Source organism: Rosa chinensis, chromosome 1, assembly GCF_002994745.2.
Source record: "Rosa chinensis cultivar Old Blush chromosome 1, RchiOBHm-V2, whole genome shotgun sequence".
In the NCBI taxonomy this organism is placed as follows: Eukaryota; Viridiplantae; Streptophyta; class Magnoliopsida; order Rosales; family Rosaceae; genus Rosa; species Rosa chinensis.
In genome coordinates, this window is record NC_037088.1 from 41834201 (window position 1) to 41849834 (window position 15634).

At 44.2% G+C, this 15634-nt stretch overlaps 1 protein-coding gene across 6 annotated transcripts; it reads left to right on the plus strand.

Annotated features, from left to right (window-relative positions):
• Positions 1-847: 847 nt before the first annotated feature.
• LOC112180157 (probable polyribonucleotide nucleotidyltransferase 1, chloroplastic) lies at positions 848-4676 on the plus strand. 6 transcript variants are annotated; one of them, XR_005806883.1, is made up of 6 exons: positions 848-1085; positions 1410-1516; positions 1610-1652; positions 3786-3953; positions 4182-4248; positions 4470-4676. XR_005806883.1 is itself a non-coding variant. In XM_024318684.2 (5 exons), exons 1-4 carry the CDS (start codon positions 981-983, stop codon positions 3912-3914), a joined length of 384 nt encoding a protein of 127 aa, XP_024174452.1. In that variant the 5' UTR covers positions 848-980; the 3' UTR covers positions 3915-3953; positions 4141-4244. The 6 variants fall into 6 exon arrangements, 3 of the variants coding, with proteins under 3 accessions (XP_024174452.1, XP_024174447.1, XP_024174434.1); XR_002928135.2 differs by lacking the exon at positions 4470-4676 and having other exon boundaries at positions 3786-3987; XM_024318684.2 differs by lacking the exon at positions 4470-4676 and having other exon boundaries at positions 4141-4244.
• Positions 4677-15634: the final 10958 nt, after the last annotated feature.

Genomic DNA, 15634 nt, shown 5'->3' on the forward strand with positions numbered 1-15634 from the left:
GTCACAAATACTATTGAATTAATGACCAATATTACCAGTTGGTCACTAATACTTTTTGGACTAACTAAATTCATTTACCCGCCTATTGTTCAAACTTTAATGACCAAAAATTTTAATATTAGTGACCATTCATGTTGGGTCACTGATATTTCTGAACTTCATAATGCATGGTTTTCGTTTAGTGACCAAAACTTTTCAGTTGGAGGGATTTTTTCTCAGGCGGGTTCTTAAACACGCTTCTCAAAATTCAAAAATCAAAGTCTTTTCCAAGCGCGGCATGCTAAAGTGCTATTTTTAAGTATAGACCCAAAAAAATTAAAACCCCTAGTTCACACTTCTCAGACCCTCTTATCTTCATCGTCCTTCTCCCTCACTCCTCTGTTCTGTTCGCAAGTCATGGTGGGTCGAGCCCTGAATTCCGACCACCTTGGACAGCCCATACGAGCCGATGACCGTGTCACTCGACCTCAATTTGCTGGACAGAGATCCCAGAGTTAGCCGCCATGTTATGGGCTTCGAGCCGAGCAAATTACGATTCCGTTTCGTTATCCTGGATTATAGGTTTGTTTTTGGTAAGCAAGCTTGGAGATTTGATTTTGTGGGTACACTTTGTTGTAGGTTCAGGAAATTTTCTGAATTGAGACTTCATCAGAAAAGGATTTCTAGGGATTTATCTTTTTGTTTAACATTCTGTCCAAGTTTTGCAGTTTGTCCCTCCTCGTTCCCAGAAAGAATCGCAAGGCATTTGGCATCAGAGCTTTGACCGACGCCGGGGCTGCTGCGGCGGTTGATGTTACTCAGCCTTATTCCGTCAAAATCCTCGTTGGTGATAGGCACGTGATTTCTTTTGTCCCAATTCTGCTTCTGTTCATTTCTAGATTTCTTGTTTCCACAAATGTATGTTGAATTATAGATTGTTTCATGAATTAGTAATTTAGTATAGTTAGTTTACCAGTGCAGTTGTATCGAGTTGTGTATTTATGGAACCATGGTTGATTTATTTGGCATCTTTACAGATTTTGATTGAGACAGGTCATATTGGGAGACAAGCCAGTGGTTATCTTACCGTCATAGATGGAGAAACTGTAAGTTATATATACTCACTACCTCATCCTCCTCCTACCCTTGTACTCTTTTATCTTCACTTACACTAGTTTTCGTTTCTATCATTGCTTCAGTTTTTTGTTTTTTTTTTTTGGGATACCTCCTTTATTGCTGTACACTCAGATTGGGAGTGAATATGTTTTTTTTGCTCTCCAATCTACTATTAATTTTCCAATCACCAAATTAATCACCATGACTACACAACAAAAAGGAGATGTATGATCACTGTTATAGACTTATATCTTATGGTTGAACTCTGGGTTTCTCCTAGTGAAGATTTATCACATTTATGTTTCTTTTTGTAGATTGTTTACACATCTGTTTGTTTGGCTGATGCTCCAAGTGAACCGTCAGATTTTTTCCTTCTTTCCGTTCATTATCAGGAGTGTTTTTCGGCAGCAGGTTGGACTAGGTATGTCTTGGAACTTTTCCCCTTATTTTGATTGCTTTAATGTTTACTTGTTTTTTGAATTATTTCAATTGCTTGTATCTGTCACTATTATAGTGGAGGTTTTTTCAAACGAGAAGGAAGGGCAAAAGATCACGAGGTACATGCACAATTTTTTGGTATTAAGAACCCATCTCCGGGTTTTTTTTAGTTTTAGATGAAGCTGTCATGATATATCAGACAATCATTTTCAAATTTTTATTTCATGAGATATCTAGGACAGATACGTTAGCGCTAAAATAAAGTTAACAAATAAAATAAAACTATAAAACAGGTATTTAGTGAGTGTAGAAGTGCGTACAAGTGCCTAAATGCTTATAATATGTACTTTAATTCAATTACCTGGTCTAGAGTCTTCAATTACGTACTGCTTAGTACTCCACCTACATGGGCAGTGTATGATTCCATCTTAGAGTAATTGATTAACATCGATCGCTATAAGTACTTGCCGTTGCTGCTATGGCTGCAGAAAAAGCCAAGCCAAGGATCATCACTTTCTGTAGTTGTCTAGTTGATAGACATGATGATGCACCCACATCAAGAAAATCAATTAACTCATATGTAAAACATGGCATATATGCATGATATTTCACTGTTTCATTGGATCATATATATCCAGATTTATCCTGAACATGTATATTTCCAATTCCATGGTTGGTAATGAAAGTAAAAGCTGCAAAAGCAACTGAGACAGATATTGATCGATCATTGAGTAGTCAAGTTTGAGAGTACATGCTTATCCAATATTACGAACAGTAATTACTCTGTAGTTGGTTACCTACATATATAACATCCACTTAAACTAAACCACTTCTACAACAAGTAAGGAAGAAGATACGTTATACTACATAATTAAAACTGAAACTGCAACAAATAAAGGAGAAATCAATAGTAAACGTACTACACTCAACAGTAAATCTGCATACTTACAAATATTGGGATTTTTTTGACCAAGTTTTCTAACCCTGGTATGTTTACTAATTTTTTTTCTTTTTGACGTGAGAAATGAAAGTGTGCAACAGTTTGCCTTCTTAAATTGTATTGTATGTGTGTAAAAGCTAGGTAACAGGAATTAGGGATCTTAAAAGTATCAATGTTTGATTCTTACTATAAGATATTATGAAAAAGAAATGTCTTTGGGTTTGAATCTTTTATTTAGAGTTTTAGTCTTCACTCCTTTCTCAGCCGCTATAAATGTAGTGGCCAATTAGCAATTCTCTCCATAAATATGAGTGGAGGGTGAGGTTATGAGTTTATTTTCCATGACAAAAAGATTGCATTATATATTCTAGTGAGTGATGAATTTATCAGTTATTATGTGATTGCATTACCACAAAAGAAATTGTTAGATATGGTCATTTGTTCTTTCTTACCTTTTTTGCTTATGTTTCTCCTAATGGGTAGCTTGAGCAATCAAATAGATCAGAGACAATGTTGTTTTTACTAGTTGTATATCCTCCATAGAGTGTTAATTTCATTCTTAATTTTTTTTTTTACTTCTCAGAATTCTATGTCAATATCGTTGCTCTGCAATTTTTTCACTTGATTAAGTTTCACATGCTACTCACATTGTCTTTTCAGTGATTTCTGAGGTTGTTATATCTTTTCATGATTGAATGTTTGATCATATAACTACGCTATAATAAGATATAATAAAGCATGAACTACTATGGTGCTTCAATGAAGTTCCTATAACTAGGTAACCTAATTGTATTAAAACTTTTGAGCAGTATAGTACTGGTAAGTAGTTCATAGAGGTCTAGAGACTAAAGTAAAGATGAAACTTTTGTGCAGCTTGGGCTGACAAAACTTTATTGTTTGGGACTGGTTCAAAGAGTTGAAATCTCACATTAGTTATAGAAGAAAATGGATAAGTAACCAGAGTCTTTGGTCTGGAAAAATATTATCTTTTGATGTTCAAAATGATTGTTTTTGCTATAAGTTATTATGTGATTGCATTACCACAAAAGAAGGCCCCAAATGTTCCACTTGGTGAGACTGTGAGAGCAAGGCTGAAACAATTTTCTGTAATGAATAAACTGAAAAAAAGAGCTCCTGGGTTAAGTTTTTTTTATTTTTTTATTATCCTTTTAAATATTATTGATGTCCCCCATAATATGGAAGGAATTTATGTTGTGTCACTTGTATATTGTGTGGAAGTTGGCCTTTCTTCTTATATGCTTCAAAATTTTTGTCATTTGATGTTTGAACTTTTTGAGTATCTTATATGCAGGTCGTAGTCGAGCATTTGTCAGTTGAGGAATTAGCTGGCATAAAGGAGGCATTTCAATTGATGGATACTGACAACAAAGGCAAGGTATCCCTGGATCAGCTTCGAAATGGAATACAAGAACTCGACTAGCAGATTCCTGACCGAGATCTACAAATACTAATGGAAGTTGTAAGCATCAATTTGTGCTTCATGGTGTAACAGGGTATTTGTTTGACTGCGATTTGTGATATAAATTACTCTTTGGTTACTCCCCTTAACCATAGTTAAACTTCTTACCTGCATTTATTTACATCCATGTCAGTAGATTTGATTGAGTTTATGTCTAGCTTGTATTAAATTTCAGTGTTAAGAACAGATTCAAAATGAGGAGTTAAGAGACAGTCAAAGCTGGTGCAGGTCAACAAGAGTTGAGGCAGTGAAGGCTAGAGCCGCTCAACAAAATGAAGAGCTAGAGGCACTAAAGGCAAGACAAAATCATACTGACACATTTTTACTTAAACTGATGGTGCAATTTTCCTCCCAAAACTGAAGCTATGCATACATGATTCACTTTTGTTGTTGCAATTATATTATCATAAAACATAATTATAGTGCATATAGTGAATACTAGACCTTTCTTAGATGCAACTCTTACTTACAATAGCATAAAGATTATAACTTGCTATATGTTTTGTTATATTGCAGATGGTCAAGCTTGAAAAAAGTACATGTTGCAAACTATCATTGAAGGCTTATTGAACTTCTAGAAAGATTTATATGTATTTCTGTTTATTTTAGTTTTGCTATGAAGGATGGATATTGACAATTGTATATTTTGGATTTGCGAAGTTAGTATTTCATGATGGACTTCATGTCTTATTGGATTGGATCGGTTTAATATAGATAATTGGTTTCAGAGTACATTTCATTTTGTTGTGTTGGAATATAGAATGCTACTTTGAGTAGGTTATTGCATGAAAAATTGGACAATGTCTATGTATTGAAAATATTTTGATTTGTTAGTGAATGGTTTTTAATGACCTAGCAATATGGTCACTAAAACCATGCAAGTGAATGGTTTTTAATGACCAGATTTTGCAATTTAGTGACCATTGATAACACCTTTAGTGATGAACATGTAAGTCACTAATGCTATTATTATTTGTGACCATAAAACCGTGGTCACTAAAGACTTTTTGAATTAGTGACCAACAGTCGTAAGTTGGTCACTAAATAGAATTAGTGACGGACCTATAGTGACCACCCAAATTTGGTCACTAACCATATTTAGTGACCAAATTTGCTAGTTTTAGTGACCAATGTAGTGGTCATTAATACCCAATTTTGTTGTAGTGCGATAGGGTTTTTATTGATTCGTTGCATTCGTTTGCCCCTGCAGGAACCTCACTATAGGAACCACTAAACATCCAACCCTTACAAGCCATACCATGGGACATAGTGATGGCTCGTGCTGGTCGGCTAGAGAGTTCTAGGGCAAGGGAGGATGCTGCCACCCGCACTCGGCGTGAGGAGAGGCTAGCGAGCAATAATACCGCTAGTGGTTCCGCTGACAGGGGTAAGGCTGGCAGAGTAGAGATAGAGTCAACCTGGGTCCTTCCTGATGGTGTGTCGATTGACGAGGCGGGCGGTCCCATGACTGCGTTGGCGGTAAATCGTCTGAAGAGTGTATTCCACCTCCCTGGAATAGTGAAACTGCGTTCGCCGACGGGAAATGAGAGAGCGTCGATTTTGCCAGCGGGACATGTCGTCGTGCATGAGGCCACCTTCAGCCAGGGAGTGACGTTTCCTCTACTATCGAATCTCCAAATTTTGGTTTGCGAGTTCGACCTCGTGTTTGGGCAGATTTACCCCAACATGTGTTGGTTGCTGATGGCGCTGAACTCGCTTTAGTATATGTCTGTCTGTGAAGGACCGACCGTGGCAGAGGTACTTCATTTCTATGAACTTGTTTATGTGAAGCGACAAGGGTGCAGCGGACAAGTGAATCTTTCCCGTCGCCAGGGGGTGCCCAAGTTGATTGAGAACCTGAAAGATTCCATGTCTCCTTAGCGGGCAACGTTCTGCGTTGCGACAACGAGGTGGGAGTACGACGATGGAGTAAACGAAGGAGCGCCGACGTTTAGGATTAAGTCGGATTTCCAACCAATCCGACGTTGTCGCTAGCCTCTGCTGCTCGGAGTTGTCGGATTTGTTTGTTGATATGCCTCTGCATTTTGTTCTAATCATTGCTTCATTTTTTGTGCAGCGGGCTTGCGTTTTAACTTGACACGCGAGGAGCAGTGTCGAGTAGCAAGGATTAAAGGCTGTTGGCGGAATCGCAACTTGCTTGACCTTCGCCTGCTCACCAGTTGGGAGTTGTTGGTCGACCCACAGTTGACACGCACCGTTGGTAAGTATCTCCCGCCCACCTGTGTCTTGTCCCTATTTGTCGCATGCTAACCAGTGTTGTGCTTGTTTAGATACACCGCCGAGTAACAAAGCAAGTCGCGAGGCATTTGATAAGGCCATGGACCACGCTGAAATTCAGGACTTCCTGGAGGGTATGTATGCGGCTGGGGTGGCGGCTCAACAAACCGTCGTCGATCCGCAAACACTGGCGATGAGTGAGTCGGCGACCCCAGTAGTGTTGCCAATGCCGCACCACTCACATCTCTCTCCCGCTGGCCAGACCATGGCGTCGGTCGAGGGTGGCGATGAGCAAAGGGCTGCTGGAGGGAGCAAAGCCCCCGCTGCTTCTATGAAGCCGAAGGAGAGAGTGCTTGCCAATCGGCGTGGGCCCTAGAAGGAGAAGGTAGTGACGAGGAGAGAAACCGTGACAATTGCGGGGTTGGAGCCGCAGGCGACCTCGAGGCCTGTCGCCGCTGGTGGTACACGGGCGGTTCTTCAAATGAAGCAGCTGCAGAACGACACCGATAAGGTAGATGAGGCAGACGATGTAGAGACCATTGGGGCCTGCCAACAGAAGAAGACTAAGCAGGCTTCGCAGCCGGTGATCGTGGTTGTCGCTGGGGGGTGCCGCAAGGTGGACTGGACTCATTCTCTACCTATGCTGAATTTTTGACTGATCCCGAGTGGGAGTTCTTGTTCCACCTCTGTGAGCGGCTCGAGTTAGGCGGGCTGGATGGGACTGTTCACTCAACGGCTATTCAGCAGTCACCGTTCAGTTCGGCCTTCGGGCATCTGTCCTTCGGGCTGCAAGAGCTGTTCCTGGCGGCAGCTGAGGAAGGAGATCAAAGGTCTCTAGTGGGAGTTTGTAGAGGCCAAGGACAATCTGGCGGAGGTCAAGCGGCGGCTGACCAAGGCAGAATGCTACATGCTGGATGCCCGCGGCAAGCTGAACGTCGCCATTGAGCGGGACTTTAAGCTAAACGACCACGTATCCAAGCTTGAGCAAGACATAGCTCTGATACAGGAGAAGCTAGCGGCCAAGGTTAAGTGGGCGGATATCCTCTAGCGGGAGTCTGCTGCTCTTTCTGCGGAGGTGAAGAGATTGGAGGGCAAGGTTGGCTGGCTGGAAACTGAGAGGAGCCGCGCAGAGGCTGCCAACATGGAGTTGTTCAAACAATCCCCGAAGTATAAGCAAGCTCTGACTGAGGCGGTGAAGGCTGGCGCCGCTGCTAACTTGGACCTGTTGAACAAGAAGGGCGCCATTGACTGGGTCAAGGCGTCTCAATCTGCCAGTACGTTGAGCCAGCCGCTTGTGCCGGTGGGTGGGTCTGTCGGTAATCAGACCGGAGGTGTGCTCTCTGGCAGTGGTGAGAGTGACCATGGTCTGGCGGATGATTCCCAGCGGACTCCGCGACCTACTCAGTCTGAAGTGTCCCGTGCTGAGTTCATGGCAGCTAACACTCGGGAGGATGGCAGCATTGTGACACCGAGCCCTATCGCTCGTGGTTCGGATCAGACAAGTTGCCTGGTTAATCCACAGCCGTTGGTGGGTGAAGAAAATGTTGTTGTCGCTCCCTTAAATCCGTGAAGAATGTCAGTCTCATAACCTGTTTGTAATGCCGCTGGGGCTTTGCTTTGTTTTTTTTTTTTTTTTTTTTTTTGTAACTTGACAATGTATTTTTGGGCGGGCAGTCCCGACCCTAGATATATAAAGTATTGTTATTTGTCTTCTTAAATTTTTGCCAAGTGTGGGATTGTGTTTTTTTAAATGTTAATATACCGCTAAAGTTTTGACTTGGGCTTTTTGGTTAATCAATGAAACATTAAATGGAATTAAAATTGTTCCAAGTGCACGATGTAGCGGACGTTGTCCGTTGACTGTTGTTGGCGTTGCCAGTTAACTTGTGCTGGACTTGGTGACAATGGTTTGAATAATTCCTCGTTTCATTGATAGCTGACAGATCAGCGTTTATAAAAGCGAGGTTGTACCCGTTGGGTAGCTTCCCTAGCTGAACATTGAACAAAAATTTGTATGGTCCTTCCCAAATTGGGCGGAGTGCTGTTGGCGGAGGGATGACCTCCTTCATGACCCAGTCTCCTAGTTAGAGGTTCCAGGCTTTGACTCTGGCGTTGTAGAAACGTGACACCCGCTGTTTGTTTTGCAAGTTGTGCAAGTGGGCCTTGTGGTGTTTCTCCACTAGGAGGTCTTTGTCGAGGTTGACGCCTTCGCAGTTGGTCTTAGAGCAGTAGCTCTCGACCCTAGAGGTAGGTTGGGTGACCTCAATAGGTAGGACAACCTCAGCTCCGAACATCATACAAAATGGTGTTTCACTGGTGGTGGAAGTTGGGGTAGTCCTGATGGCCCACAGAACTTCCGGGAGCCTCTCCGCCCATAAACCCTTGGCATCGTCAAGTTTGTTTTTTAGCAGCCTCTTGATTATCTTATTTACTGCTTCAACTTGGCCATTGGTTTTGGGGTGAGCGACAGATGCAAAGCTCATCTTGGTGCCCAGGTTAGCAGTGAAAGATATGAGCTCCTTGTTGTTGAACTGTGTGTCGTTGTCTGTGATGATTCTGTGGGGGACGCCGTAGCGGCAGTAGATGTTCTTCCAAAGGAAGTGAGTTACCTTGGCAGTAGTGATTGACATTAGTGGTTCCGCCTCTATCCATTTACTGTTGTAGTCAATGGTGACAATGATGTACTTGAACTGGCTCTTGGCAATTGGGAGTTTTCTAAGTAAGTCCAGGCCCCACGTGGAGTGTATCCATGGGCCAATGATGATTGACAGGGGTTCTGCCAGGGCATGGGGAAGTTCAGCGTATTGTTGACATTTTTGGCAGGACCTTGATACCCCTTTGGCATCATCGCCGAGCGTGGGCCAGAAGTAGCCATGTCGCATTGTGCGATTGGCCAGAAACCTGGCGCCCGAGTGGTTTCCTCATTCCCCAGCGTGTATCGTTGCCAGCACGACCCTTCCCTCCTCCTGGGTCAGACTCTGGAAGTTGGGGTGGGTGAATCCTTGGCGGTAGAGCTTGCCATTTTGGATATTATAGCGGGTTGCTCTCCGCTTAAGTTGCCGTGCTTCGACCTTGTCTTCTGGCAACGTTCCGTTGAGCTTGTACTCGATGATTTCATCCATCCAACTGGGATTAACCTCAATATTAAAAAACTCCACTAGGGTTTTGGTGATGCTTGGCTTGTCAAGGCATTCGACCCTTGTGTTCGCTGGACTTTGGTGTGGCTGAGCGGTTGCCAATCTTGCCAGCAAATCAGCCTTGACGTTTCTTTCCCTGGGGATCTGTGTGATGGTGTGAAATTTGAATTTTTTGAGAAGCGTCTTGATGTATCCCAAGTATGCCGCTAATTGTTGGTCCTTGGCTTGGAAACTGTCGTTGACCTGGTTAACGACTAACTGGGAGTCGCTAAATCTGTTGACGCTGTCATCCCTTGAGTCAATGGCAAGGAGTAAGCCTGCAATGAGCGCTTCATACTCCGCCATGTTGTTTGAGGCTGTGAAATTGAACCTTAAAGTGTATTCCACGTTCAGTTCCCCTGGTCCTGTTAAGATAATTCCGACACCGCAGGCCTTAGTGCAGGCGGAGCCGTCTATATGGAGGTTCCAGTTAGACTGCTGCTGGGGGGCTGGTTCATCAGCTGTTACCATTTCTATGTTGGCTTTTACCCTCAGGTTGGGTTCATCCTGACGCTCGGTGAGTTCAGTGATGAAATCTGCCACCGCCTGGCCTTTCATGGCGGTCCTTGGCTTATAGTCGATATCGAACTCGCTGAGTTCGATGGCCCACTTTTTGAGGCTCCCGGAGTGCTCAGGGTTCTACATTACCTGCCTCAGCGGCTGATTTGTTAAGACATGAATTGTGTGGGCCTGAAAATATTGGCGGAGGCGTCCAGCGGTAACAATGAGTGCGAGGGCGAGCTGCTCCAGGGCGTATATCTTGTCTCCGCTCCATTCATGCCTCTGCTAGAGTAGAATACTAAGAGCTCTTCCTGGCCTTCTAGTAGTACAATGGTGCAGCTTACCTCTAATGGGGATACCACCAGATAGATGTACAGAACCTCACTTTGTATAGGAATGGAAAGAAGTGGGACTGCCGCCAAGTATTCCTTCAAGCTATGGAATGCCGCCTCACAATCTAGGGTCCAGTCAATTACTTTCTTGTGGGTCCTCTTCAGCACTTTGAAAAATGGGAGACATCTGTCGGTGAGTCTGGAGATGAACCAAGAAAGGGCGGTTAGTTTGCCTTGGAGGCTCTGTACGTGCACCTTCCATTTTGGGAATTTCATGTTGAGGATGGCTTGCACCTTGTCAGGGTTAGCCTCTATGCCCCTCGCTGACTATGTAACCCAGAAATTTACTAGTGGTGATGCCAAAGAAACATTTTTCTGGGTTGAAGAGCATACCATAGGCCAAGAGAATGACGAATATCATTCGGAGGTTTGCTACGTGTTCGCTGGCCTTGATGCTCTTGACCAACATGTTGTCCACGTAGACCTCTATTATTTTGCCAAGGTGCTCCGCGAACATGGCGTTCATCAACAGCTGGTATGTAGCCCCAGCGTTCTTCAATCTGAAGGGCATGACATTGTAACAGTATAGGCCCTTGTCGGTTGTGTAGGTGGTGCACTCCTGGTCGCCGAGGTGCATCTTGATTTGATTGTATCCTGAGAAGGCATCTATCATGATGAGCAACTCATGTCCCACTGTAGCGTCAGCCAGTTGGTCAATGCGAGGTAGTGGGAAACTATCCTTGGGGCATGCCTTGTTAAGACCTTTGAAGTCTACACACATTCGCCACTTTCCGCTAGGTTTCTTGACCATGACCAAGTTGGAAATCCACTGCGGGTAATTGACTTGGCGGGTGAACCCAATGCCCTGAAGCTTGGCAACCTCTTCCCCTATTGTACGATATCTCTCTTCATCGAAGGCCCTTCGCCGTTGCTTGACCAGATAGAAGGATGGTTTGATGCTCAACTTGTGTGTGATGATCTCAGGGGAGATGCCCGGCATATCATCGTAAGACCATACAAAGACGGCGGCGTTGTCACGTAGAAACTGAGTAAGTTCAGCCGCTATCTCTGGGGCTAGCTGAGCGCCGATGAGGACCGTCCGCTCAGAGTGCTCGTCGAAGATGCTGATAACCTTCAAGGATGTTTCTAGGTTGACAGACTCCTTTTCACATATTTCTGCTCATCATCCCGAGGATCCTCAAAAATATTGGCCGCCAATACGTGGTTTCCAACCTTTAGGATCTCATGGCGGCATGTCGACCGTGCCACAGTTGTTAAATAACATTCTCGTGCTAGTTGTTGACTACCTTTCACACAGCCTGTCCCGTTGGGTGTAGGGAATTTCATGAGAAGCATGTATCCGGCTATGATGCATTTGAGTTTGTTGAGCGTCGGTTGACCGATGATGGCATTATATGAACTGAAGCAGTCGACGACGATGAATTTTGTATGTATCTCCGCCATGCATGGGCTAGCGCCGATGACTAGGTGCATGTAATCAAAGCCTAGTCATTGTGTGACGTCACTAGAGAAACTGAGCAAGGGCTCGTAATCCTGGAGTAATTTCCTATTCCGCTGGAGTTGGTTATAGCAACCATTGAATATGACATTGACAGCGGATCCGCTGTTAACAAGGACCCTTCCCACTGACCATTTATCAAGCATGGCGTCGATCAAGAATGGATTGTCGTGGGGTAGATGCACTCTGCGCTCCTCTTCCTCCGAGAAGGTAATGGGTTCCTAACCAGACTTTGGGAGTTTAGCGGATCTTTCATAGCGGATGTTGCAAATTTCTTTGGGGTGGTTAGCGCGGGCATATCGCTTTCTTGCCCTAAGAGACATGTTGGTGATCGGAGCACCGTCGTCGATAGTGTTGATGCGGCGCATGGGTTCGATGTTAGTGACCACAGGTGGCTGTTGGCGCACCTTGAATTGTTCCATCTTACCATTGCGGTACAAAGTCTCAATAGCCGTTTTGATCGAGTTGCAATTGTTGGTGCTCTGACAACTGTCCTAGTGGTACTTACACCACTTGCCAGTGTTTCTTGGTTTTCCCACTCTTGGGTACTTTCTTGGGGGTGGCGGTGGTATCTGGTCCTTGCATTGGTCGTATATCTCTTCATACGAGACTGTGAGGACTGTAAACACTGCGTACCGCTGGGAGGACTCTGTCTGTTTGTTACTGTTATCCCCGTGGGATGAGCGGTTGCCCTTGTGGTAATGCTGGTCCTTTTGCTGCTTGCTATGGTAGTTTCCCTGTTGCCACTCTCTCTTCTTATCAATTGGCGGCGTAGCAGAGGTTTTGTTAGCGGTCTCCTGATGGCTGGAGGAGGGCTAAGTGGACTTTGCCGGTGTTGGGGGTGATGGTGGGGTTTCTCCATATGTGATGAATTCTGCCTGTGCATGGATGACAGCTTCGCTCATGACATGGTCTATGCCGCATTTGGATGATTGTAATTGAGATGATAGAGAAATGGTCCCTTGAGGAGTCCTTGCTTGAAGGCTGCCAATGCCATTGTTTTATCAAGATCGCGGCACTGAGATGCCACCGCTTACCACCTGGTGACAAATGCCTTCAATGTTTCCTCTGCTCCCTGCTTGACGTTGAACAATTGAGTTGTGTTGTGATGTCTGGCAGCCAGTAGGATGAACCGAGAAAGGAAAGCGTTTGATAGTGCATGGAATGAGTCGATGGATCCTGGTAGGCATTTAAAGAACCAGCTCATTACCTCACTATCTATTGTTTCGCTGAACAAGTGGCAGAGTGTGGCATCATCAAATCCCTTGTTGTTAGTGGCTTTTTTGAAGGTGTCTATATGGAAGAAGGGATCAGTCATGCCGCCATAATGTGGCATTTTTGGTGTCTTTGCATGTGCTGGTCTGACGACTTGCAGGATCCTGGCAGTGAATGACCCTCGCCTGGATGCAAAGTGGATTTGGAATTGGCGCTGGGGCGCCCGCCTCCGCCCGGATTAGCCTTTGTTCTAAATGTTGCATCCTTTCTAAGATTAAGGAGGTTGCGTCACCAGCGGACCCCTCCTGGAGATTCTGCTGGATCAGCTCCTGCCTGGGGACAGGTGGATTTCCTTCAGTTCTAACCCTAGCTGCCGAGCGGTTGGTGTGCGACTGTGACTCCGCCTCCTGCTCCAACATTAGTCGGGGCAGGGGAGGTGGGCTCATTCCTAATAGTTCCGGTGGGTTCAGTGGTACCTACATCTGCATGATTGGTGCGGGTATCAATCCGCCGGTATTGGGTCGACTACGTCTGGTGCTCCTCGATTGCTCGCTCTGCGCTAGGTTAGCGTTTGACATCAGCGTGGCTACCTACTTTTGGGCCTCGGCTTTTTCTCTGCACTCTTGCTCGCACTCCCTGTTCGCCTTGTGGAGGTCCGCCAATGCCAGCTCATACATAAAGGCGAGATCCTGGCCTGGTGGGCGACTGCTACCTGGTCGGGCCTCCGCTGCAGTTTGAGTCAGCGGGACCGGGGATGAGCCCTGGGGTTCCGCTCTGGGGTTGACCGGAGTGTTGAATAATGCTCGGTTAACGTTAACCACTGGGTTAACGTTAGTCTTAGGGTTGGTGGGATGTGGGTTGGTAGACTTATCTGCTTGGCCCTCAGCATTTCCCCCGCTACCGTTAGTCATGGTTATTGTTGTGGTGGGATGGCCTTTTGTTCAAGGATTCCCACAGACGGCGCCAATGTTAATGTCTAAGATTGAGCAGTGGCCCAAGTATCGATTAACGCTAGTCCGGTAGGCGGACCGCTGCTTGTGATATTCTCAGAGCTTCCGCTACCTGTCAAGCAAAATACAAAGGGCGTCAGAGGGAGACCTCTTTGGGCGGTCTTCTCTTCTCTGACGCCTAAGTTAGTCAATGTATTTGCGTTGACATAATAATAGTAGGCAAGTAGTAGATGCGTATTTAATGAGGAGAGAGGAAAGAACCTTTTATAGGTGGGGAAGAGGCTGACCTCTTCTATGTTTTCGATGTGGGACTGATATGCTTCGGTTCCCAGCTTCTGGAGCTTTTGATGCTATCTTGGTGCGACGCGTCAGACATGATCTAGAGGTGAACCTGGGCTCAAGCGGTAGCCTGCTTGGCTGTGTTTCCGTAGGTCACTTCGTTGGTGGGAGTTGGTACCGCTGGCGGTAACAGGAGTGTGGCTCATTATAACTAATTATGCTTGGCAAATGCTCTTGTAAGTACAAAGTGCAAACCAAAAACATCAAATTCCAGAAAACATTCCCAAAACAAGAACTAGGAAACATACCCACATCCCATTAGCCAAATTACATATACATCAACAAAATCAAAGCAAAACGAGATGCAGACCCAGAAAAATACACACACACACATATAGAAGAAATCAAGATAAGCTTCTTAGGCTTTTCCCTAAAAACATATCCCCTTTCGTCAACAGGAAAAGCCTTGACGAGTCTTTCTTGCCCAGATCAAAATCAAAGCTTCAATTCTCAACGACCTGAGAAAGGATATGAATAACCGATTAGAGAATAAACGAGGACAATGATAACTGAGCAAGATAAAATTAAAAAACAGACCGACGAAAACAAGATTGAAAAAAAGAGAAAGAGCGGAGATAAACCTAGAGGTAAGGAGGAAGCTTTGGCTGGTATTGAGATCGGAGCTTCTTAACATCGGAGTCCTCTCGGGGCATGCCGCAGTAGAAATCCATGGGATTATTGACTGAGATTGCGAAGAAGAATGTGAGAGAGAGCGACTCCCTCTACCAAAATGTAGTGGATCCTTAGGGTGACTTGTCAAAATGACACGGTGTCATTCATCCAAATGGAGGGAGTCCAAAAATTGAATTTTGGCCAAGTGTGGGAATTCAAATAGGGCAACAGTGTTTAAGAACTTAGACAACAGAGATACATAGCCATTGTTTGAAGGAGAGTTGCACAACAGACATAAAAAAATGGTTGTCTAAAGATATAGTCAGATAACATCAAATACTAACATATCTGAATAATAATAGCACAACAGATACAAAAAAACTATTGTCTGAAGATACAGTCAGACAACATCAAAATGCCACCATTGTCTGAATAATAATTGCACAATAGAGAAGTAATAACTATTGTGTGATTAAAAACAATCAGACAACATTTTTTCTCAACTATTGTGTTAATCAACCTTAGACAACATCAATGAAATAACTGTTGTCTGAATTTATGATTCAGACGACATCAGAAAAACAATCATTATCTGATTTATAATGGCACAATAGCAATGTAACAACTGTTGTCTGATTCGAAAATTCAGACAACAGAATAATTTTTGCTGTTGTCCCAAAGTATCAGACAACAGTTAAAAATTTTGCAATTGTTTGAAGCATGTTGTGTGATGCCACTATTATTGTAGTGGTGATTCCTAACAACTGATAAAGTAATCTGGGTTTCATATCCAAAACCA

Bases quoted from the DNA above. Each gene is read 5' to 3' on its own strand.
- LOC112180157 (XM_024318666.2), top strand. From the start codon at position 981: ATGGAACCATGGTTGATTTATTTGGCATCTTTACAGATTTTGATTGAG. The intron at 1,086-1,409 runs GTAAGTTATATA...TTCTTTTTGTAG, and splicing joins CCGTCATAGATGGAGAAACT to ATTGTTTACACATCTGTTTG. The intron at 1,653-3,785 runs GTACATGCACAA...TCTTATATGCAG, and splicing joins GAAGGGCAAAAGATCACGAG to GTCGTAGTCGAGCATTTGTC.